The 22,544-nt window shown below is 52.8% G+C and overlaps 9 protein-coding genes across 9 annotated transcripts; 5 read left to right on the top strand and 4 right to left on the bottom strand.

Annotated features, from left to right (window-relative positions):
* Positions 1 to 8: 8 nt before the first annotated feature.
* Malapachy_0392 (ubiquitin-protein ligase e3 component) lies at positions 9 to 5,603 on the top strand (the record flags this gene model as incomplete). The annotated part of the gene is made up of 1 exon (XM_018134913.1): positions 9 to 5,603. One exon carries the CDS (start codon positions 9 to 11, stop codon positions 5,601 to 5,603), a length of 5,595 nt encoding a protein of 1,864 aa, XP_017990303.1.
* A 95-nt stretch (positions 5,604 to 5,698) lies between these two features.
* Positions 5,699 to 7,509, bottom strand: Malapachy_0337 (ubiquitin-protein ligase 1; the record flags this gene model as incomplete). The annotated part of the gene is made up of 3 exons (XM_018134861.1): positions 5,699 to 7,066; positions 7,096 to 7,465; positions 7,502 to 7,509. 3 exons carry the CDS (start codon positions 7,507 to 7,509, stop codon positions 5,699 to 5,701), a joined length of 1,746 nt encoding a protein of 581 aa, XP_017990242.1.
* An 865-nt stretch (positions 7,510 to 8,374) lies between these two features.
* Malapachy_0414 (hypothetical protein) lies at positions 8,375 to 8,886 on the top strand (the record flags this gene model as incomplete). The annotated part of the gene is made up of 3 exons (XM_018134935.1): positions 8,375 to 8,398; positions 8,441 to 8,471; positions 8,507 to 8,886. The coding sequence occupies 3 exons, from the start codon at positions 8,375 to 8,377 to the stop codon at positions 8,884 to 8,886; spliced, it is 435 nt and encodes a 144-aa protein (XP_017990238.1).
* A 237-nt stretch (positions 8,887 to 9,123) lies between these two features.
* Malapachy_0333 (agc ndr protein kinase) lies at positions 9,124 to 11,049 on the bottom strand (the record flags this gene model as incomplete). Its single annotated transcript, XM_018134857.1, is given in 4 exon segments — positions 9,124 to 9,960; positions 9,971 to 10,120; positions 10,149 to 10,648; positions 10,680 to 11,049. 4 exon segments carry the CDS (start codon positions 11,047 to 11,049, stop codon positions 9,124 to 9,126), a joined length of 1,857 nt encoding a protein of 618 aa, XP_017990245.1.
* Positions 11,050 to 11,279: 230 nt separating this feature from the next.
* Positions 11,280 to 12,053, top strand: Malapachy_0410 (hypothetical protein; the record flags this gene model as incomplete). The annotated part of the gene is made up of 2 exons (XM_018134931.1): positions 11,280 to 11,532; positions 11,566 to 12,053. 2 exons carry the CDS (start codon positions 11,280 to 11,282, stop codon positions 12,051 to 12,053), a joined length of 741 nt encoding a protein of 246 aa, XP_017990236.1.
* Positions 12,054 to 12,118: 65 nt separating this feature from the next.
* On the bottom strand, positions 12,119 to 14,287 carry Malapachy_0335 (abc1-domain-containing protein; the record flags this gene model as incomplete). Its single annotated transcript, XM_018134859.1, has 1 exon — positions 12,119 to 14,287. One exon carries the CDS (start codon positions 14,285 to 14,287, stop codon positions 12,119 to 12,121), a length of 2,169 nt encoding a protein of 722 aa, XP_017990243.1.
* Positions 14,288 to 15,214: 927 nt separating this feature from the next.
* Positions 15,215 to 16,498, top strand: Malapachy_0404 (mfs multidrug; the record flags this gene model as incomplete). The annotated part of the gene is made up of 1 exon (XM_018134925.1): positions 15,215 to 16,498. One exon carries the CDS (start codon positions 15,215 to 15,217, stop codon positions 16,496 to 16,498), a length of 1,284 nt encoding a protein of 427 aa, XP_017990257.1.
* A 1,009-nt stretch (positions 16,499 to 17,507) lies between these two features.
* On the top strand, positions 17,508 to 18,416 carry Malapachy_0362 (Delta 3; the record flags this gene model as incomplete). Its single annotated transcript, XM_018134883.1, has 3 exons — positions 17,508 to 17,629; positions 17,659 to 17,765; positions 17,797 to 18,416. The coding sequence occupies 3 exons, from the start codon at positions 17,508 to 17,510 to the stop codon at positions 18,414 to 18,416; spliced, it is 849 nt and encodes a 282-aa protein (XP_017990275.1).
* Positions 18,417 to 18,428: 12 nt separating this feature from the next.
* Malapachy_0370 (kinase complex ikap component) lies at positions 18,429 to 22,532 on the bottom strand (the record flags this gene model as incomplete). The annotated part of the gene is made up of 1 exon (XM_018134891.1): positions 18,429 to 22,532. The coding sequence occupies one exon, from the start codon at positions 22,530 to 22,532 to the stop codon at positions 18,429 to 18,431; it is 4,104 nt and encodes a 1,367-aa protein (XP_017990282.1).
* Positions 22,533 to 22,544: the final 12 nt, after the last annotated feature.

Here is a 22,544-nt window from a genome sequence, read left to right as displayed (position 1 = left end):
CAAGGACAATGACAGAAGTTGGTGCCGTGGTAGAACTTCTGCCACGGATTGCGCCTATACCCACACCAGGTGATGCGGATTCGTACCGTCTTCCGCCCGAAAAGGCGCTGCAAGTGCGAGAGCGCTTGTGCCATGAGCTTCTAAGCGTGGTGCCGCTCTCCTCCCTCTTTCCTTCGAATGTCGTGCCGACACACGACGAGGCTTGGAAACTGCTAAAGCAAGTAGAATTTCGTGTGTCGTCTGCCCAGCAACGTGCAGAAGCACTTCTATTGCAGCAGCAGTCCGACGATGGCGTGCCTGCGCTCCCAGAGTACTCAAAAAACCGCCGAGGTATGACCTGTGGCCATGTGTTCCGGAAAGGCGAGCCTATCTTCCGGTGTCATGACTGTTCGTTTGATGATACATGTGTTCAGTGCGTGACATGCTTCCGTCACTCCATCCATGCGCGTGAGAACCACGATGTGTTGTTCTCTGTCGCAGACGAAGGCGGTGCATGCTGCGACTGTGGCGACGAAGAGGCTTGGAAGCGTGATCTTGGGTGCGAGTTTCATAGCTTGCACCCCTATAACGAGCCTGCCAACGATACAGTCGCCTCCCAAGGGGAGCAGACTCTCGAGGCGCTGGTCGCTGCAGTGCCTGACGATGTGCAGCAATCGCTGCATGAGTTTAGCTCTTTACTGCTTTCTTTCTTGCTGCAGACGTTCCTCCATGCGCCGAAGCAAGCGCCGCTCGTGATGGGCCCTGACGTGGTGGATGGTGTCAAGCGACAGCCGACTCTTGAACATGCGTTCCCTGACAAGGGCAAAGCCCGGCAGGAGACCACAGACAATGACGACGAGGACAATACACTGGCACCAGCACCGGCGCCTCTTTTTGTCGCATTGCTGTGGAACGATGAAAAGCACAGCTTCAATGAGGTGTCGGACAAGATCCAGGAAGTATGCACAACCATGACGACGCGTGATGCACGTCACTTTGCCGAACAGGTCGACCGTGTGGGTCGTCAGGTGGTTGCTATGTCAGATGATGTGCGCCGTCTGATTCTGATGGCCCGTCGTATCGGCGTAATCTATTTACTGGTAACGGTGCAGCCAGCCTTTGACTTTTACGTCGAAGAAGTGGCTGGTTGTGTGCTGGACTTTGTCGTGGATATGGCCAGCTGCTCACTGTATTCTGGATCAACAGGTGACGGCCGTGCCATCAAGGCGCTTCTCACGCAAACCATGCTGCGCCCATGGCATGTGGCGGAATGGGAAGAGCAGCCTGTCACGATCCGTCGTGATTTGTTCGACCCGACCAAGCTCTGTATGCTTGATACATTGTTGCTGCTGGATACCAAAATGTGGAAAGGTGCACGTATGTCGGTGCGTCGTCTACTGATGGACTTGATTGCATGCCGCGAGGCAAAGCGCCAAGTGGCTCAGCGTGTCGCTGCGGTATACCCACGTCTCATCGAGACATTTATCTTACACGACCGTGAGCCAGAACACTCTATTTACCACTTAACTGTGCAGCTGTTTAGTGTGCCCAGCATCGCAACACAGCTGGTGGTAGAGCGTGGCTTGTTGGTCGTGCTCCTCTACGTCTTGCAGGCCCTGTTTGCGAACGAGTCCGATACACGGATCACATCGCTTGTGCTTCCTGCGCCGCTTCCACCGCGGGGGCAGGCGAATCCAGATACAGCCTTGTTGCGCCAGCAGAAATGCTACCATATTTTCTATGACATCCGCTACTTGCTAGGCGCCATGGATGTCCAGCGCGATATAGTGGCGCATTTTGAGACGCATCTCGCTGCATGGCTGGAATTCTTTGCTCTCTTTCACTCCATTGCCCCGGATATTCGGGCTGTTCATGCCCATGTCGAGTTTGAGAGTGAGTTGTGGGTGCAAGTGTTCCACATTAACTCGCATCTCGGCCGCATTGCGAAGCTGCTGGGCGAGGCGTTTGTGCATGCAGACAATGCCCAATTATGCGAGGCCATTGCGTTTGTCGGCAAGACGATGCATACGCACCTTGCACGCCTCAGCTCGCTGGACGAGACTATGCATCCTCCCTTCCGCATGCATACCGTGCAAGTGGGCTCTACGCACCACCAGGTCTTGGCGTTCCAAGTGGCGTCTGAGCCGGTCAGCTTCCACCATCCCATGCATTGGCTCCTGGCGGAGATGCTCAAGCATCTGCATATGAAAAGCTGCCGTGAGGAACTTCGCTCTCTTCTTGGTGAAGAGGCGTTGCTTGGTCTTGTCGAGCACCCATTGCGCGTGACAGTGAAGCTCGCACAGATCCGCTGCAACTTGTGGGTCCGCAATGGCTTTGCCATTCGGTCGCAGGCGTATCACTATCGCGACTCGATGTGGATGCGTGATATCATGTACGATCAGGACCTGTTTTTGCAGCAATGCGGTTTGATGCTGATTTCACCTGACCGATTCCTGGCTACGATGCTGGATCGCTTCGATTTAATCGATTGGTTTAGCGGTCGTGCGTGGCTAGGGCACGCGACGTACGACCGCGATCAAATGCTATTCATGGCGGAAGAGATGCTTTTCCTGCTGGCCGTTCTCCTCAATGAGATCAGTGTACCAGCGCACTGGCCTATTGAGGCTCAGGTCCGTCGCGAGTTGGTACACTACTTGGCCCTTGGCCCCTGCACGTACTCGGAGCTGACCAAGCAAATTCCTGAACGCTTTACTGACCATGGCTGCTTTGACCGTGAGCTTGCGCAAGTGGCTCATTTCCGTGAGCCGGATGGTACAGCCGATCATGGCATGTACGAACTCCGGCCGGCTTACCTTGCCGATGTCCAACCCTTCTTCCACCACTATTCACGCAACCAACGTGAGAAGGCGGAGCAAATTCTGTCGGAGAAGCGTGCGCAGGGCATTACCTTGCCGCTGTACCCTACCAGTCAGCTGCATGCGCTCACGGATACGCCCTTTGCGTCCCTGGCAGATGTCTTCTTGTGCCCGCTCTTTGGCGTGGTTCTCTTCCATGCCCTGCACAACGCTAGGACGTATGAAGAGCCACCGGATACGCTGGTCAACGTCGTTCTGCACTTGTTAGCACAGGGTATCGAAGAGCGTGGCACACCGTTCATCGAGTGTTTGTTGCATGAACGCGAGGTAGAGATCGGAGCGAACGCCCGCTCATCCGAGTCTGAGTCCAAGCCCAAGTCGGAATCTTACAGTTTGCTCTCTCTCCTGCTCACCATGCAAGCTGATCAGAAGTGGAAAGCGTACGAAGCGAAACTCCACTACATTCTTGATAAGGCTGCGATTTCTGTCCCCCACGTGGCGGAAGCGGTGGCAAAGGTGCGTGGCCCACCAGCCGAGCCTACCATCGACGACAAGAAGCGCCAGGCGGCACGCGCACGCCAAGCGGCGATTCTCAACAAGTTCTCGGCTCAGCAAAAGAGTCTCTTGGCAGAGTTGGACGACGAATTTAGCGACGAAGACGACGAGGACGAAGGCTTTGGCACGTGCATTTTGTGTCAAGAACGCCTCGACGCGCAGCGAGCGTTTGGTACGCTGATGCATGTGCAAGAAAGTCGGCTGCTTCGTACCTCGGTGCCACGTGATCATGCGTCCATGGACGATGTCCTGTGTACACCTCTGTCCTGGGCGCCCACGGCGGGCCCGAATGCAGAGCGGACGCGTGGTACCTATACGCGCCGAGAAGAGCATGTCACACTGGGCTACCCTGCCTCGGCTCATCAAACAGGGCTAGTGGCTGTGTCGTGTGGTCATGCCATGCATGTATCCTGTTTCCACACTTACATGCAAAGCACGGAGCAGAGGCATGCGATGCAAGTGGCACGGAATCACCCTGAGGACCTGTCTCGATTTGAGTACGTATGTCCCCTGTGCAAGTCCCTTGGCAACATTATCCTGCCTGGCCCTGGTGCGAGTGCGTTTAGTACGGCGCTGGGCGCGACATTGTCCCATGACGAGGCGTTCCACTTTAACGACATGTCGCTGGGCGAGTGGGTGCGACACATGAACATTTCCATCCTCAAGCTCACACCGGCTCACTCCAAAGTGCATGCGGACCACCAGGACACTTCGCGTGGCACAGGGTGTTTCCTTCCGTGGCTCATTGACGGCACCCCGCAGCCCCACAACCCTGACTACGGTGCTGGCGTCTTTGCCGACGACGAATCCCACATGCTTCAGCGCTACTTGAATGTGATGCAACTCCTCGCAGATGAATCGCGCTCTGCCCGAATGCATGATATGCAGCTGAATGCCATGGATGCCATTGCAAGTACGACCGAGGCAATGTACTTGCCTGATACACTTGTCGGTTATACATTAGCCCAATTGGAAATTGGTCAGCGTGGGCTGCCTAAGCCTTTCCATGAGGCCATTACACCAGCCCAGCTCCAGCTGGTACAGACACTGCTGGATGCGCTACGTGCCATGGCCCATATCTCCTTGAACGACGAAGCAAGTGTCCTAGACCGGATGCGCCAAGGTCTATTGAAGCGCCTGCTGCCGCATTGGGCCAATGAACCTGCCGTACGAGCGCCTCTGCTTCTTCGCTCGCCCTTGGGGGTGTTGATCGAGGCGGCCATTATTGCACCACAGGACCTCTTGCAGATTACGGCGCTATTGTACTACGTTCAACTTGTGCAATGCATCTTTGGCCTTGCACAGCCTGTTAGTCAGCCAGCCAAGCCCAGTGCGAAGGGCGTGGACTTGGACGAAGCGGCCAGCATTTTCCCCCATGCACGCTGGTTGGTGACGAGCATTGTAGGCCTGGTCGGCTACGTCCGTGGCAATATGACGCTAGGGTTTGACCAGCTGAACGACCAAGAGCTGGCCAAGGCCTTGTGTGCGTACACCTTTCCCTTCCTCCGCCGTGCAGCCCTGCTGCGACGCGTCGTGGCTGCGCCCAAAGGGGGCGATGTCAGTCCCCCCTCTCACGAGTCGGAATACGCCTCGCTTTTGACTGAGCTCCGTATCCCCACGCCGGCGATGGCGCTTCCGATGCAGGGCCAGCCCAATGAGCTTATGACAATGCTCGTGGAAGGTTGGACGAAGCATGCATATGCGCATCTCGCTCCGCTTTTCCGTCCTCTACCGATCCACCCAGAATTGGCTCATCGCGTACCGAACCTGGTTTTGGAACATCCCCATATATATGAGCTATTGCCTCTGCCTGTGGACCTCACAGAGTTACTACAACAGACGCAGGAGCGCAAGTGCAAGCGTTGCGGCACGTTGCCTCCAACATTTTCCTTGTGTCTCTTCTGCGGCGATGTGCTATGCGAGCAATCGTATTGCTGCAGTGACCCAGACGATGAATCGCGTGGCGAATGCAATCAACACATGGAACAGTGCGGCGGTCGTGTCAGTTTGCACTTCCGTGTCGGCAGCAACGCGGTTGTGATGCTGTATCAATCCAATGGCACTTTCGCCTCCTCTCCGTACCTCAACTCACACGGCGAAGTCGACCGATACCTTCTCAAGGCGCGGCCCCAGCGTTTACACATGCAGCGGTACGATGAGCTCCGCAAGCAATGGCTTACGCACGGCATCGCAAACATTGTCACCCGCCGTGTAGAGTCGACTATTGACCAAGGAGGCTGGATCACATTCTAAACAGTATTGCACGTATTCGAATACACAAGTAGGTAGTGGCAGGTATACAAGCTATCTATTTGTATGAGCCAACGTAGTGCTTCGGATGCTCTGCCCTACGCAAGACCAAAGCCTTCGCCACCTTCGTTCATGGCCAGTAGCAGCTGACTGCGCAGTTTTTCGTACGAATCGTAAGTTGGCAAATCCAACTGGTTAAAGCAGGTATGAGCGGCTGGCAAACGGTCTTCGCCAAATGCACGATGGATGCTAAAGCGCTGTGTGCCATTCACACCTTGCAGCTGGCCAAAGCCTTCCAGCGGTACTTTGGACGTACCTGTAATAAACTGCAAAAGTTTGGCCTTCTCTGTCTGGTCGAACGAACGTACAGCACGCCACCACCACTGGATCATAGGATCACTGGAATTGTAGCCCTGAAGTTCCGTGTTGTTCTTCCATTCATCCACGTCGATGTCAGGTAAACCAGAGATGAGCAATTCCAATTCCTGCTCCGTAAACAATTTAATGAGCTCTCGCGGAATAATCTCGTGGAACCCATCCAAGAATGCATCAATTTGCGAGCGGATCGAATTGGTAAGGCGCTGCTCCGTCACAAGACGCACATATTCGTGCTTGTTTTCCTCGGTTACTGGGATCGAAGCACCATCAGGCTTAAGCTCCACCACTTGAGTCTCACCGAACACCTCATCTTCGACGGTAAACGTGAGATCCAGCACATCCGTGATATCATTGTGCAACATCCATTCAATACTGTTGTAGTACTCAGGGTCAACCGCCTCCAAGTCTTTGTAGTCGACACTGCGTCCCAAAATATGTTTGTAGAAGCTGCGTGTAAAGTAGGCATCCAGCAACCGTCCATCGTAAATCGCTTTACCAATCACACGCCCAATAAATTTGAAAAACGACAAATGCATATCGTTTACAGAGCTCATACGGTTCGGCTGATACGTAGTACGGTCTGCTGCACATGGCTGAAACAATGCATAATCCGGATTGAACATTTCACGCGAAAGTACCTGGAACCATTCGCGGGTAACGCCACCTGCGTCCACACCGTCCTCGTTGTGGAAGCGCACATTCAGCTTGCCATGCTTAATCTCGGGCCCAGACTTTCGGTTAAAGTACTGGAAGCTGTCATAAAACACATGCTGGCGCCGAACTGTCAGCGAAAGAGGGGTATAGTGTTCTCGACGACCCTTGTGAAGCTGTTGTGAGAAATAGTTGCGCTTGTTATCGAAGTCGAGCACCTTGGGATTGCGCACCAACAACGCAAACGAGCCCGACATCAAAGATGGATTCTGGCGCACCATCAAGTTAAGGATCTTGCGATGTTTCTCTGTGAATGCGTAGAAATCACTTTCCATTTTGGCTCGACGTGTTCCAGGCTCAGAGGTGGGTGCTTCAATCAAAGGATCATCGTCTGGCGCTTGCGAACGCATTACATGCTGCGACACGACCATCAAACTCTTTCTATGTCAATACGCCACAAACATACCTCAATAGTAGGCAGAAGCACCTGTGCAGAACTAGGGTCACTGTGAAGTCGAGCTAGGGCTTCGCCCAAGCGCTCCCAAAGAGGCTCGAAATCAAAGCGTTCGTACACTTTGGCCAACTTCTCTTCCGCCTCCCGCTTTTCCTCTTCCGTAGCAGTCTGGTTCTCATTTTCCCCAGGCTCAGATTCATGTGACATACTCCGATTGTGCCGTAATGCTGATAGAGGAATTGCACCACTACTAGGCGTCAGAAAAGCAAATGGGTTGATAGCATCGCTACCTCCTTCTTCGCCCTGCAAGGTGGAGAGCATTTGAGCGAGACCAGCGGCTGGTATAGCCATGAATGTAGCATTTTGAGGCGGTTCCCTCTCTCTGATGCGTTAGTCTCTCACTTCCTCGCACACATACTCTGCCATGCTGCCAGCTAAGTCGAACCAGGCGGTGGCCAGCCCTGGCGTGAGGTGGATGCGCTTAGTCATCACTTGGCAAATGTGGAGACGCTTAGGTGACTGCCTCAGAAACAGTTCTTGTCAGGTCGACTTGTAGGACCCTGCTAAAAAGCGACCTATCGAAATACACAGGTGCCCCTAAATACAAGTATTAGATGCACATATACCCACGTTGTATATCGAAAGAATGACTATGTACACTTTGTCATTATCATAGAAGCGCATACCCTACTAATGCTACCTATATCTAGCTTATTTCGCAGGGCATGACTTGGACTTTTTCAATGGTCATACCCGTATGTGTCATGTATTATCAAACATTTGACAATCTACTGCTTCCCCATCTAGCACAAGTTTTCTATTGTTATACTCATAGTCACTTTATTTCTATTGCTCAGGATTCGTCTGTAGCGTTATGTTCATGACGCTGACTACGGACGATTCACCTTCATCCTAGCGCAGCAATTTGATTACACAACGCAATTCAATGGCTGTTCCTTCCATATTCAGCACAAATTGTCGCGCTAGATTCGTGCATCCATACTGTGGCGAATGTGAAGCCATCTTCTCCATTCAAACAAAGGCTTGGAGCTATAGTCTACTCTACCGGCACGTCATTTCTCACTCCCTTAACCGGAACATTAGTCTGAGCTGTCAGTCTTCGTGGGCTTTTATTCATGCATATTGAACGTCACCGACAGGTGCTTAAGCGGAACTACTCGTTTGAGCGGGAAATTCCAGCCAATCACTAAAATCTTCAGCACCGGTCAAATACTCCCACCCCAACTCCCCGCGCCCGTACCACTTCTCGTTAGACACTTACTACATTATCATGCCTCTCTTCGTGCTTTCGCCTGTACGTGTTTTGGTTTTCCGCAGTTCACTTACACCTATGTAGGCCTCGCTCGCCCACTCGGCTCTCTTTGCTGGTATGTATACAATTCGTTTCTGTTCTAATGCGTAGGTTTCTACACCTTCCTCTCGGGTAACGTGGCTTACCACCGCTGCAACCTGAAGAAGTTCAGCGCTGCTGACAACGAGTCGGACGCTCGCCTCTCGGCCGCTGTCCGTGCCCACGCCAACTTCGCTGAGTACACTCCTTTTGCTTTCGGTCTCCTGTTCCTTGCTGAGCTGAACGGTGCCCCCACCGCTTGGGTTCACGGTGCTTACGCCACCCTCTTTGCTGCTCGTGTTGCTCACTCTGTTGGCATGGTCAACCAGTGCTTCAACGGTATCCTGCGCAAGGTTGGCTTCCTGACTACGCTGGCTGTGACGCTTGGTGCTGGTGTGTACAACTTCAGCCTTGGTTATGAGCCTCTGAAGTCGTTCCTTGGCATTCAGTAATTCTTTCAACAAGGATTTAAACACTAGGTAGAAGATATACGTTCAAAATCTATACCTAGTACATCTACACACGATTGCTACAATTATCATGAGCGTGGGATGGCTTTTCCCTTGGCTTCTTCCAGCGGCCGGGCCGAATAGCACTTCGGAGTGCCACGCAAGTACCAGTGGGCGTGCACGTGCATGGGCCATTATGGAGAATACGTTTTGACGCTTAACCAATCACACTAGCTGCCACTAAAACATCGTGCTGAAAGTGGATGCCTCCCGGTCCAAATCGGGCATCGGGGGCCGTTTGCTCTTGGCCCAGTTCTTGCCAAAGGTGAAGCCGACCCACATGCCTCGGCCACCACCCGCAGCACTGTTTTTCGGGTCCATAGCTTCAATGTGGCGTTGTTTCTCTTGCACTTCTTTATATTTAGCCATATCAGCGGGGTCGTCAAAGTTGTCAAAGTAGCCGGTGTCTTGTTCATTCTCCAGCTGAGGGATAAAGGGTGCCGGCACGTCTCGCATACGTGTCAGATCAACAGTACGGAAGAAGGGGTGCGCCTGCACTTCGGACAAGGAGTTGTATCTCCTTTCTGGCGTGTTGATCAACCGAACAATTATATCCCACGCAATATCAGTCAGGTTGAATTGAAGATCCTCAGGCTTGTCATATACAGGGCGCTGCAAGGCCTTTTGCCAATTCTTCAAATTTGCCCACGTTTCATCAGGATGAGCACCACTGAAAGGCGGGAAGCCACACAAAAATTCGTAGAGAATGCACCCAAGACTCCAGTAATCCACACTTGTTCCATATTCACGGCCACGAAGCACTTCGGGAGCCATATAATCCGGCGAGCCGACAACAGAATCAGCAAATTTGACATTCTGCTCTCGCATCATCTGGAAGAGTGTACTACGCTCGGCCGGTGTACGGTAGACCATATCCGTATCTTTCACCTGATCCAAACGACGGCGCAGTGAGTCGATACGGCCGGGGTTTATCGCACCTGCGGCCAGACCAAAATCGGTCAACTTGATATGACCCGTGGCATCAATCAAAAAGTTCTCGGGATAAGAATGTGTATCCTGTACGTACCTCAGGCTTCAAATCACGATGAATGTAACCAAGCTTGTGCAGTTCATTGACAGCAACAAACATCTCCGAGATATAAAAGCGCGCATGTTCTTCCCGTAGCACACCACTGTTGTTGAGGAGTGTTCGGAAATCACCTCCTGGCACGTATTCCTGCATGTTAATCAACAAAAAAACGTACCATTGCCAAATAGACGTGTGCTTCATCCTGGAACGCATACAGTAGACGAACAAGCCATGGAGAACGCGTCGCAGTAAGAATATCACGCTCCGTAAGTACATGGCGCACTTCATCCATTTTCACAAGCACTTTCTTTTGCAAGCGCTTCAATGCACAAAGCTCACCCGAGTCACGCTTGCGAGCCAAGAAGACTTCACCATAGCCACCCTGGCCCACTTGTGTGATGATATGAAACTGCTGCAGACGCAGCTTGGTTCGGCGCTTACGGAGTAGCTCACGCTCCTGCTCAAAGTGCTTAGCTCGACGAATCTGGTACTCTCGCTCACTCATCTGCTGACCTGCCCGTTTCGAACCTGCGAGTGAGAGCGACTCCAGGCTCTGGGTAAGATCATCTGAAGGAGGCTGGTAACCCCGTTCACGCATCGACTTCTCGAAATTGCTCAAGCGTTCACGTCGGTCTGCCAGGTATCGCAACGAGTCGAAATAATGATTCAAGAAATCTGTCATGTAAGTTTTAATTGCGGAACATACAAATCTGAGCGAGTGTGGCTTTACGCTGCACTTCAGGAAGCTGAATGACCTCTTTTTCCCATGGCTGCAGAGTATCAGCAGGGTTCAAGCTTCGCGTAGCTGTACGGCTCAATGCAGAGGCCCCGTTTGTAGATGGTGTTGGCATACCCAACGCACCATCTGTGAGAATACTATCCCGCTTGGACGCAGTGTTCGTGTTTGTTTCCAAAGAGGTGGCTGCGTTCATAGATGTGGCTTGAGCATGGCGCGAATTGGACTGCGGCAATGGTTGGTTCTTGTATGCTTCCTTGGTACGAAAGGGTGAAGATTGAGCAGGCACGTCGCGCGAGACTGGATCGCGACCTCCGCCGTACGGCTGCTCCGGCTGCATGCTGGTCTCACTCGAAACCTAATTCTGTGTGTGTTTTGTGTCAATTGCCGCCTAGACCTCCACTCCACGTGATCCTGACGAATGAGGGGAGGGGCATATCGAGGCAAGGAGTGTCGGTGGCAGACCCTCCCACGTGACAACTAGCAACACCAACACCTGCGCGACGCAACACGATCCGTTACCATCGACTTCACGGTGCGGAAAGCATCCCAAAAGCAGGCTAGGGAAGCATGTCAGACGGACATGTTGCTGAAGGTCACCCGAAAGAAGTTGTGACAGAAAGTATTCTCGATTTTTCTGAGCTGGAGCAGGCTATTCAGTCATTTACACGCCGCTTTGATCAATATGTACAAACCACTGTTGCCTCTTGCGAACAGGCAAGAATTGAGTCGGAGGCGCAAAGGACACAAGATCAGGAGAAAGTTAGATCACTAGAGCGGGAGCGTGAGGATGCCAAGCATGCGCAGAAAAATTTATGGGAAAGTGCGTACCCAAATTCAATCACTAACTGTTAAGATGTGGCTTCAGAACGCGAAGCGGATGCTAAACTGCGATCTAGTGTTCAAAGTTTGCATGCTCAGAGAGAGACATTGACGCAGCGTATTGGAAATCTCAAAGCAGAGGTTGAAGAGATGCGAATGCAAATGGAAACGCGGAAACACCACAAGCAAGAACAGATCCAGCGCCTTCGTGAACAAGTGCGTCGTAATGCACCGGAGTTAGCTCAGTTGGAAATGCTGACAGGGTGTACAATTTCACCATCAGTGCAGGCTGGTACCATTGATCTTGGCTTCTCTCTGTTGCATGCTGAAGACCCAACAAGAACGTATACGTTTACGCTGGACGTATCGCAGCCCACTTATTCGGTGCCTAAGCATGACACTGCGCTGCCCTCATCCACGGTAAAGTTGCTGGTAAAACAGCTCAATCAAACGGGTGAAGTGCATGAGTTCATAAAAAAGCTACGACAGGCACTGTTGCAGCGCACTACCCCTGCCAACTAATGTCGATGTATAGACTTGTATTATAGAAAAGCAACAAGGAAACAAATAGCGAGCTGGTTTGTCCCTCACCGTTCGCCCGATAGCGCATGCATTGCTTCGTCGCGCGCGCGTCGGACCTCTTGCTCGCTCTTCACTTGCTCTGCGATGCCGGCGGCGGCCATTTCAGCTGCCTTGGGATCAAACCCATCAGAGAACATAGCTCCTAGGTACAGAGCACACTTTCGAACGCGGGCCTTGATGTCAGACAAACGCTCAAGGAGCATTAGTCCATCATAGAAATATACATAGTTCCACCATGACCAGAGATAGTCCTTGAACAGTCGGAACGACAACCCTTCCAAGCGACGGCGATCACGCAGGATCTTTTCGTCGCTTTGTCGGACGGCCAAAGCACAGTAACGAGCTGTGATAATAAACGGTCGGGCCGGGCCGTGCGTTGTGTGCAAGTGCGCGTCAAGGGATCGAGTAAGATCGTTGATTTTCAATACCATGAGCATAGCACGAGGGACGCGCCGTAAGAGCTCCATGACATTGATAATGATACCTTCTTTCTCCAACACTGTCTTGCGAATATGATCCTGCTCTTCTTTCGTGATCGTCGTCCCTGAGTCGGTATCGAGAAGGGAGGACATACGTTCACGGCCATTCACACCATGCGGGTTCTTTTCATCACTGCCTTGCAGCCCTGAACGACCTGTAATAGCGCTCTCCAACACTGGGTACAGGTCGTCATCGATGTTACCGATGAGCTTGGCGTACTTGCGACGCTCACGAGAGATGTGAGGTGTCGTACGCGAAAGTAGCGTCAACCAAAAGCGTGCATAGTTGGCTCGAAGTTCTTCGTCGATCTCAAAGTAGAGACCATGGTCGAGCAAGACGATCTCAAAGTTCTCCGGCGAGCGGGAGCCTGACGATGGTTTGGGGCGAATAAGCAGATTGCCTGCATGCGGATCCGCATGGAAGAAGCCATGCATATACAGCATTTGCGCAAAGATGCGGGAAAGTTGCTGAGAGACGCGATTACGATCAATCTTATGCTTTGCCAAAAATGCCAGGTCGTCTGGACGGCAACCCTCAATAAACTCCATGGCCATGACACGTTTGTGGACCCATGGGACCTGGGGGAAGTACACAGCGGTATGCTTGTACTGCTTAAAGTCTTCCTGTGCGCGCATAGAATTACCAGCCTCATGTCGGAAGTCCAGTTCTAGCGGCATGTTCTTGTTCATCTCGTCAGCCAGCCAGTCGAATGCGAATTGCGGGAATACGCGCTTCACCCAGTGGACCAACACAGTAACCATGCGCATATCCACGTCCGAGAATCGCTCAACATTCGGATGAAGCATCTTCACAGCTAGCACCTGGCCAGTCTCGCGATCGCAAGCGCGGTGAACCTGTGCCAAGGAAGCAACACCCAGCGGCTTGGGGTCCATCCAGGCGAATGCCTCGTCAAAGGACTTGCCCGTCTCCTCCTTGAACAGCGCCTCAAGCTCAGGTAGAGGCGTCGGTTCATTCTGGTCTTGCAGCGGCCGCATTGTGTCTGTCCATTCTGGCGGTAGCAAAATGACGGACGACAAGTGCTGACCCAGCTTGATGTAGAGACCGCCGTTCGACTGCAGAGCCACAAGCACACGCTGAGCCGAACGCAAATGACAAAGACGCAAGCTTTCATTCTCCTCTTCCTTCGTAGCATACTTGGCATTCAGAACGCGGCGGTAGTCCCACACACTCAAAGCCACGGCCTTGACAATAACCGTAGAACGTTTCAGCGAGAGCAACATGAACTGTGCAGTGTCTTGAGACTCAGATACTGCTTTCTTCAAATCCGAGTACAGTGACTCCAGCGAGGCCAAGGGCCCAGAGGGAGTGTTCGTGTCAGCTTGGATGGAGTTCCAGCCCACATACGCGATGCCACCAACCACCAGAATGATAGCACCACCGATGCCGACAAAGCGAGTCCCACGTCGGAAGGCGGCATTCTGATTAGCAGCCCTATGAGGATGCGGGATGGCTGGCTCGTCAAACAAAATCGGCTCCGGCGCTTCACGCGGGGGATAGCGCGGCGGCGGCGTCCGAGGTCGGGCCCGAGTGTTCTCTGCCACATAAGCAGAGATGCTGAAAGAGCGAGACCCATATGCCACAGGCACTGCGTACTTTGCGCTTCCCATCCAGCTGTGCCGGCCGCCTGCTAGAGCATGCCGCACACGGCCGGTAAGGCTCAGCATCGGCCTCATCGTCGTCCAAAGAACAGGCTGCGACTGTTTCAGGTGGAGGAGCGATCCACCCGGGCTCTCTCTGCCCCTCAGGCATCACGTGAAGCTAAGGTGCGCAGATTGCGCCTAGGCCTAGGTACATTCGCCTGCGCTCCACCTTACGCGGAAGATGCACCTTGCGTCTTTATGACTCTCTCTGACCATGGCAGAGTTGAAAATTTAGAATTGGGTCAGACAGCACCAAGTACATCCGAGCCAATCTTTCCCACAGAGCCAAGTCAAGATCAATGCCACTCTCAGTCTCGGTCTAGCCATGCGGCGGAGCAGCGCTCGCTCTTTCACAAGTCGCTGAGCAAAGAGCAGGGAGACACATGCCCGCAACCGGGTAAATATTTTCGGCGTGGATCCTGGCCCGTACCTGCACTAAAAGAGGCTTGGGGTACTGAGACCGCTGTACAAACACCTAGCGAGACAGTCCAAGCGGACCATGCTAACAACCCGGCTCTATTTAGCCGCCTTGAACGTGCCTTTTCAGGCATTCATAACGCATTTTCGCAGTACGAAATCGAAGATGCCGAGGAAGGTGCTAGGTTTGAATATCGTCTTGCTGAAACACGTGAATCTTTACCTGACAATGTATACGAATCTGATGACATTCGCGAACATGACTCAACGCCTTCGGAGAGGGTATCGCGCAAAGCCCCTTCAGTCCATTCACGTCCGGATATTGAGAATGTAACCAACCATCCACTACGAAGTTTCCGAAGTAGTTCTACAAGACCTGAACCTAAGCCATTGCCTAACTACGACAAAGATGACCCTTACCTAGTGACCTTCGAATCGACCGATTCACACGAAGACAATCCGCGATTCTGGTCCTATCCGTACCGATTATACATATTGGTTCTGTACGCCACATTTTCTATGATTGGGCCTTATGCTTCATCCATGGCCTCGCCGGCTGCCACCGCTATTGGCAAAGAGCTGGGCTTCCACTCGTCCCTGGAAGAGAACCTCTTGGTCGGTTTATTCATGCTATCCTTCTTTTTTGGTCCCCTGTGTTCGGCACCTATCAGTGAGGCATATGGTCGCCGTATTGTTTTGCTCGTATGCAGTGTGTTGTTCATTGTATTCAACATTGGATGTGCCGTTTCGAAAACGGAGGCACAAATCCTTGTTTTGCGATTTTTTGCCGGATTTTTCAGCGGCGCTATCATGCCGATGGGGGGTGGTGCTGTGTCTGACATGTTCCACCCACATGAACGAGGCGTTGCCATGGCATTGTACTCTATCTCTCCCTTGCTCGGACCTTGTCTCGCGCCTGTCATTAGCGGTTGGATCATTCAAGGCTGGGGCGAGGACAAATGGCCCTGGACGTTCTGGATCGGTACAATTATTGCTGGGATCATATTCTTGGTGGGACTGGTGTTAGTGCGTGAAACATATGCGCCTCGCATTCTTCAGCTCAAAGCCCGCACACTACGCAAGAAGACAGGAGACAAGAGATACCATTCGGCCTTTGAGCTACGCGTGGAAACTGTATGGCAAAAAATCAAGCGTGTATTCTTACGCCCTATCATTTTCCTGTTCACGGAAGTCCTCGTCGCTGTTCCTGCCTTGTATCTCTCGATCATTTACGCCTGCTTTTATTTGTGTATTGTATCCTTGCCCCGGGTCTTCGGTACTATTTACCACTACAATATTGGCATTTCCTCTTTAAACAACATTGCCATGGGCCTAGGCGCTATCATTTTCGGACAGATTGGTGGTCGATTCGTGGATACTGTGTACCAATCGATGTGTAGAAAACATGGTATGCGTCGTCCGGAATACAAACTCCCTTTTCTCATGATCACAGTATTTATCTTACCAATTGGAATGCTGATCTTTGGCTGGACAGCCGAGTACCACAAGGTATGGATTGCGCCAGACATTGGTCTTTTCTTGGTGGGAGCCGGCCTCATTGGAAGCATTCTGCAAGTACAACTATACATGGCCGATCTTATGACCATCTATGCTGCATCAGCCATCAGCGCCACTACCTCCCTTCGATCTCTTATGGCCTTTCTTTTCTTGTTGTTCTCTAACACCATGTTCGACAACTTAGGAGTCGGGTGGGGTCTGTCTCTCTTGTCACTCATCGTGGCCATAGTCGGCATTCCTGCTCCCTTCCTGTTATACAAATACGGCCCTCAATTGCGAGCGCGAAGTAAGTACGCTGTCCAAGGATAAGAAAGACATTAGTATGTATATTGTAACAATGGTAAATAAATGATTCTATCGATGGAAAATTGGCAAGCCAGGCTGCCAGCCCACGGTGCGACATAGATGCCACGTATCTGTCTCTGATGAGCCGGTAGATTCATGCCCATGTCTCCCAGTTTCTTTTTGGTCGATCGAGGCATACACACTGAAGCCATGCCGTTCGAGTGTCATCACCAGCTGCAGAATGGCTTGACGAGCTGACATGGTAGCCCGACCTTCAGCATACCATGGTGAACCAGACAATTTTAACTCCAAAACGCCTTCTGAGTGTTGCAATGGCGTCGGTCTGGATAATATTGGGCCAAGATCTTTCGCTACATCATCCACAAGCTCCCGCGGTGCACTGATAAATCGAATTAGGTCGGCATTTGAAAATGCAATGCTAATCCACTCACAGGGGGGTGGCGACGGCGTTTGGTGACGAAAAATTAACGTATCTTTGTCGGTCACCTTTTTACTGATATCCGTCGAGATCGTCAATATCCAGCCTTGGCTATACAGCGCCGCAAGAATGTTGCGCATCAATCGACGCGAACTAATGGCTTCGCCCATGATGCCTCGCCATGGGTTTCCATAAAGTTTGATTTCGTGTGAGCCACCATAAGGCCGTTCATTTTGAATACCTGGCTGCCACGTTTGCTGAACGACTTGGCGTACAGTCGCCAGTGCTTCTGGAGAGAAGCCAATGAAGCGAATTCGGTCTGTCATATGCAAAGAAAGGGACGCAAAGCATGTTTGAAATGTAAAAAAATCAGCTGGTACACCTGAATCAGGCTCTTGAATGTGAGACGTAAGCGAAGACAGCAAGCCCATGTTGAGGTCGGGAGAAAAGTCATGGACACTCTGTATGCGTCTGTGCTATGCGTTCCTGAAGCTTAATTTTGACATCTCCATGTGCCATGACTAATCAGGTGCACAAACCGGCGCACGTAGGGACCTCGGCGGTGCGGGGGCCGGCTGCACATCTCGCACAAACATGTCATACCCTGCTCCCTACGAAGGATTTGGCGCTGCGGAATTCTTCAAGCTTGCGTGGCTTTCTGAGCATGTACTTCAAGTATCGTTCCAGAGGGCCCCTGTCAATGCATTTCATGTCCCGTATGTGTCCAAGTCTGACTGACCCGCAGCATGTGGACAGAAATGCACAAGATCTTCGACCATATTCGAGGCGACGGTGATGTGCGTGTTGTGATTTTGTCTGGTGAGGGACGCTGCTTCACAGCAGGATTGGACCGTGCGTAATTGCGATGTACTTACGCGACTAGTGCAAGATCCTATGCTTTTGGAGGCAAAAGAGAATGGATCCGACGTGGCTCGTCGTGCCCTCAATTTCCGTGAACTGATCGACCGTTTCCAGGCGGCCATCACATCGATCGAGGTATGTGAGCGCCCAGTGATTGGTGTTGCCCACAGTCATGCACTGGGATTGGCTATCGACATCCTTAGTACCGTCGACATCCGTTATGCCACAAAGGACACAACGTTCTCTATTCGCGAGGCAGCCATTGGCCTAGCCGCAGACATCGGTACATTACAGCGTTTCCCAAAGATTGTGGGCAACGATTCGGTTGCGCGTGAGTTGGCGCTGACCGCGCGTGATTTCAACGCAGCTGAGGCTCAGCAAATTGGCTTTGTGAGTCAAGTGTTTGCTACGCGTGATGAAGCTCTTCGCGCTGCGGTGGCCACCGCGCAGCGCATCGCCTCGCTGTCGCCTGTTGCTGTGGTGGGAACAAAGATGTCGTTGGTTCATGCACGCGACCATAGTGTGGACGAAGGCCTGAAGTACATGCAGTACCTCAACGCCTCTTTCCTCCAGTCAGATGACTTGATGGAAGCGATCGGCGCTGCTCTGTCCAAGTCCAAGCCGACATTCGCCAAGCTATAAGTGCCAACAGGCCTACGTACGTGATGTAGATGACGGCTCGTCCCATAAATGCAGTTTCCATGTTTCATTGGATACCGTAGGTGTTGGCTTCGGTGCCTGACTTTGACGCCAACGCCACAAGGTAGATAGCACGGCACTGGCTGAATCGCCGGCCCCCGGTGCATGAGCAAGCTGTGCGACTTGCGTAGCTAGAGTTTGCATAAGCTCGAATCGGTCTTGCTCTTGCGCTGCAAAACGTTGATCCAGATCAACTTTGGCCTCGGCCACACGCTTTTCCAGGGACAGAAGACGCGATTGCAGGGTCTTGGCCGCTGTACGTTGCTTTTCTCCTAGGGTTGCAAGGATCGGAAGAAGACGCGCTACGTCACGTTGGAGTTGGCCCAGGCGCGTTTGCAAGAGTTTCTGGAGCGAGTCATGCAGGTAGCCTTCTTCGTACACGCTGCCTTTCTTGCCGGCATTCTTTTTCTTCTCTTCCTTCTTAGCTTTCGCTTTGTGGCGTGAAGACCGTTTCGAGCCGAGAGAGAGCGTCGACATGGTCGGTGCAACGCTGGTCGCCGTAGTGTAGCGGGTAAACTGCGTCACTTGCGACACATCGCTCATTACATCAATGTTATCCAAGCCACGCGACTCTTCCTCGACGTAGAACGCAGCTGGATCTTGTGTACGCTTTGCATCGAGCTCGTGCAGACGCTGCACTTGCTTCGTCAACTGAGCCTCAATTTCGTCGGCTTCTTCAAGCAACGCGGCTTGATGCTCCAACGCTGCCGGGGCAATATGTGTCTCGACCATATCCATACGTTGATGCGTCGCACAACAGAGCTGGGCATCGACAAAAGCATTCGCACGACACAACATCGCAATCCCTGCTTCTGTATCTTGCACTTGCAAGAGAACGCGCGCAGCATCATCATACTTGTGCTGCTCCTCCAATTGCTCTGAAATGGCGCGGGCTAGCGTCTGCATCTCCGCGGTGGAATATTGGGCCTCCATCGCTACTGTCAGGGCTTGACGCCACTGGTCGGCTTCTTTGTAGGATTGTACTGCGGAAATCAAGTCGCCGGCGAGCTGGTAGGCGGTAGCTGCTTCTGCGGGACGTTGGTGCGCGCCTAGGTACTCAGCGAAACGCTTGTACGCCTCGCGAAGATGGGCAGGCTCCTTCGCCCATGCTAGCAAACCTTCTCTGTACAGCTTGTGTTCGACCATATATGCCATAGCCTCGTCGGTATGCACATCGCCAGCCTGCGAAAGCCATTGCAATGCTTTGGCGTGGCGTCCCAGATGATCGTCGATGCAGAAGCGCTGGTACGCCTCGGGCTCCTTTGCTCTCAATGAACGCAAGAAAGGTACGTATTCGCGAGGATCGCGTGGCGAGTGTTGTGCAATAAGGAGCGCAAGGGCGAAGTCATACATACCCAGCGCGACTTTGTACAGCTCATCTGCATTGACAAGGAAAATAATGTACTTGCATGCTTCATCCGCGACGGCCACATCGGTATCCATGTAGGAGCGAAGAACACGAAGGCCGGCTTCGTAATCTGCCGGGACCTTTCGCACATGCGCTGTAAGGATCGAGGACAAGTACCGACGTTGGTCCACTTCTTGCAATGTTGCCAGCAATGCATCGCACACTCGGTTCACTTTGCCATCCAAGTCAGGCATCGGCTTGTGTTGGCTGGGGTCCCATGGACGGTACAATGTTGCTGTCACATCCTCATTTCGCAGGCTTGAGAGGAACAGATTGATATGATCCACATTTGCCACTTGTGATACCATGGTAGAGACATGCTCCAAGAACGCCGCTGGATCATGATCGTGTAGCAAGTTCAAGTCAACGCGGTGCGAGCGGCACAAACGCAAGGCTGTGCCGTATTCATGCGCTTGCAAAGCGTCGCGAATCACATCCAGGACCATGGGACGAGGGTACACTGTTTCCAAGTTGCCACGCGGCATTTGCAGCACAAGGGCCATAGCACTGGGCACAGCAGCCACCAAGCGACTTCCTCGCTCTACACGTCGTCCGAGTGCTACGATGTGAGGCGCCTCCGTGAGGGCCATGCGTGGCAAGAAGTAGGCTTCGTGCGTCTGCGTAGTCCATACAACGAGACGATCCGTGGTCGTGAAGGACGTCGCATCTTTTGCTAGGATGCGATCCGATAACAACAAACGTCCATCGGACGCTAGTCCCAAAGGAACAAATGTATCGTCCATCTCCAAAATCACCAAGTGGGCGCAGAAGCTGGGCAGTGGGTCCAGGCGTAGAGGCGGCGAAGCAGGGCTATGCACCATCACATCGCCGCTTGCATCATGGACAGCAAACGCAATCCGGCCTGGGACCGAGACAAGACGATAGAAAGGCGCTTGACTTTCCAGGGGCGAAGGTTCAAATTGGACGTCCGAGGTAGAGGCCATGTACAAAATCGGCTCCTCTTCCTCCATACCCAGTGCGGCAACATAGAGAGCGGCATCACTGTAGGCCAATGCCACTTGGAAGGCACGCACAGTTGCAGGCAAATGCATCGTCGTTACACGCTCCGGCACATACGTGGGACGTGGACGTGGGGCTGAAGCGCCCAGAACGCCATAGGGTACGCGCCATACGTGGATATGGCCACGTGGGTAAAGCAACGCGATATAATCAGATGTCGTGCCATCGGTGTGTGTGGCTGTCGTCCAGGCGACATGCATAGGTGGTGACGGTGGGGTGGAAGAAGAACTAGGCGATGCAAGAGGCGCATCCCAAATGGCCATCGCACACATAGGAGGAGGTACGTTTTGCAGACGGAACGGCGTCAACATCAACGCAGCACCGTCGACTACAGCCACACACGCTGCATCGTGTGGTCGGGCACCCTGAGAACAGGGGGTCTCAAGCCACATAGTGCGTTTTTCCACATGCGTATGCGCGACGTATAAGGTCAAGGCATGCTCAGAGTGCCATGTAAACGCATGCAGCACATCGTAGGTCAGCTCCTGCTTAAGGTACCAATGGTAGTTGCCTGTCGTCCATAACTGGAGCACATGACGCCCATCACGCGAAAGGTGGACAGCAAGAATACTTCCATCCACATTCCAAGCCACAGCATGAATAGTATGCAACGAGGCAAAGGGAGGCAAGGAGGACGTCGCTGTATCAAATGTCGGCAGACTTGCATCGTCTTCGTACAGCGAGAACTCGCCATGCCGCAGCCCATTGCGCTCAAAGAACACAATATCATGACGTCCAGCACGCCCAGGTGCCCATTCGCCGCCCATACGCTGCGACGTCGCAATGAGATTGCCGATAGGACGGCATGCCAGCACCTGCGTAATGCCACGCACACTAGGGTCTGACGTCGCACTCAGCGAGCCGGTGCGTGTGAATGTACGAAGAATACGATGGCGCGTTCCGTCCACATGCATTTCCACGGACGATACGATAAAGAATGTGCCGTCACTACGCCATGAAATGCGCGGGCGTCCGTCGTCATCTGGCGTTAGTGGGCCTCGTGGGTCGCCTTCCGCTGGCGCCTGAGCGGCCTTAATAGCGGCCTGCTTGCCTTCTGAGCCGTGAAATTGCGTCGATTTAGAGCCCCAACCAACATTCACAGGCTGATCATCGCCAAAGGCATCGGTTGCTAACGCAGCCTCGTGCATCACATCGAACTCCTTGGTCATGAGCAGGAGCCGTGGCGTAGATTCGCCTGTAATGAGCGCTAGTACATCTTCTTCTGGACTCCATGCTGCAGCTAGAATACCCGCCTCGACAGAGCCTACTACATCGGCAGGCGTTGGGAAAGCGTCGTCGTCACGAAGGGGGAGTAGCACAATATCACCACCGCCTGTCACGATACACAACGTCGACACATTCTCAGTAGCCATTCCGCCATCGGCAAGAAGCCTGAAATCAGCGACAGCAGGCGCGGTTGGTGGGGCACAAGCTACTGACAGCACAGCCAGCTCATCTGTCCCAGCATCGCTTAAGCGCGCTAGCGTAAGCTGCGACGTATCCGCATCGTCTTCACCGTCCATACGGTATACATAGACAGCATCATCACTTTCTGTATCTGGGACGACACCGTGCCATGGCTGCGTGGATGAGGGCCACGTCCGCCATGCCAACGTCGATACGTGCCGCATCGTTGGTCGCCT

The sequence above is a fragment of the Malassezia pachydermatis genome, assembly GCF_001278385.1.
Source record: "Malassezia pachydermatis strain CBS 1879 chromosome Unknown scaffold10, whole genome shotgun sequence".
In the NCBI taxonomy this organism is placed as follows: domain Eukaryota; kingdom Fungi; phylum Basidiomycota; class Malasseziomycetes; order Malasseziales; family Malasseziaceae; genus Malassezia; species Malassezia pachydermatis.
The sequence above is the reverse complement of the archived record's forward strand: the minus strand, read 5'-3'. Positions and strand labels throughout refer to the sequence as shown.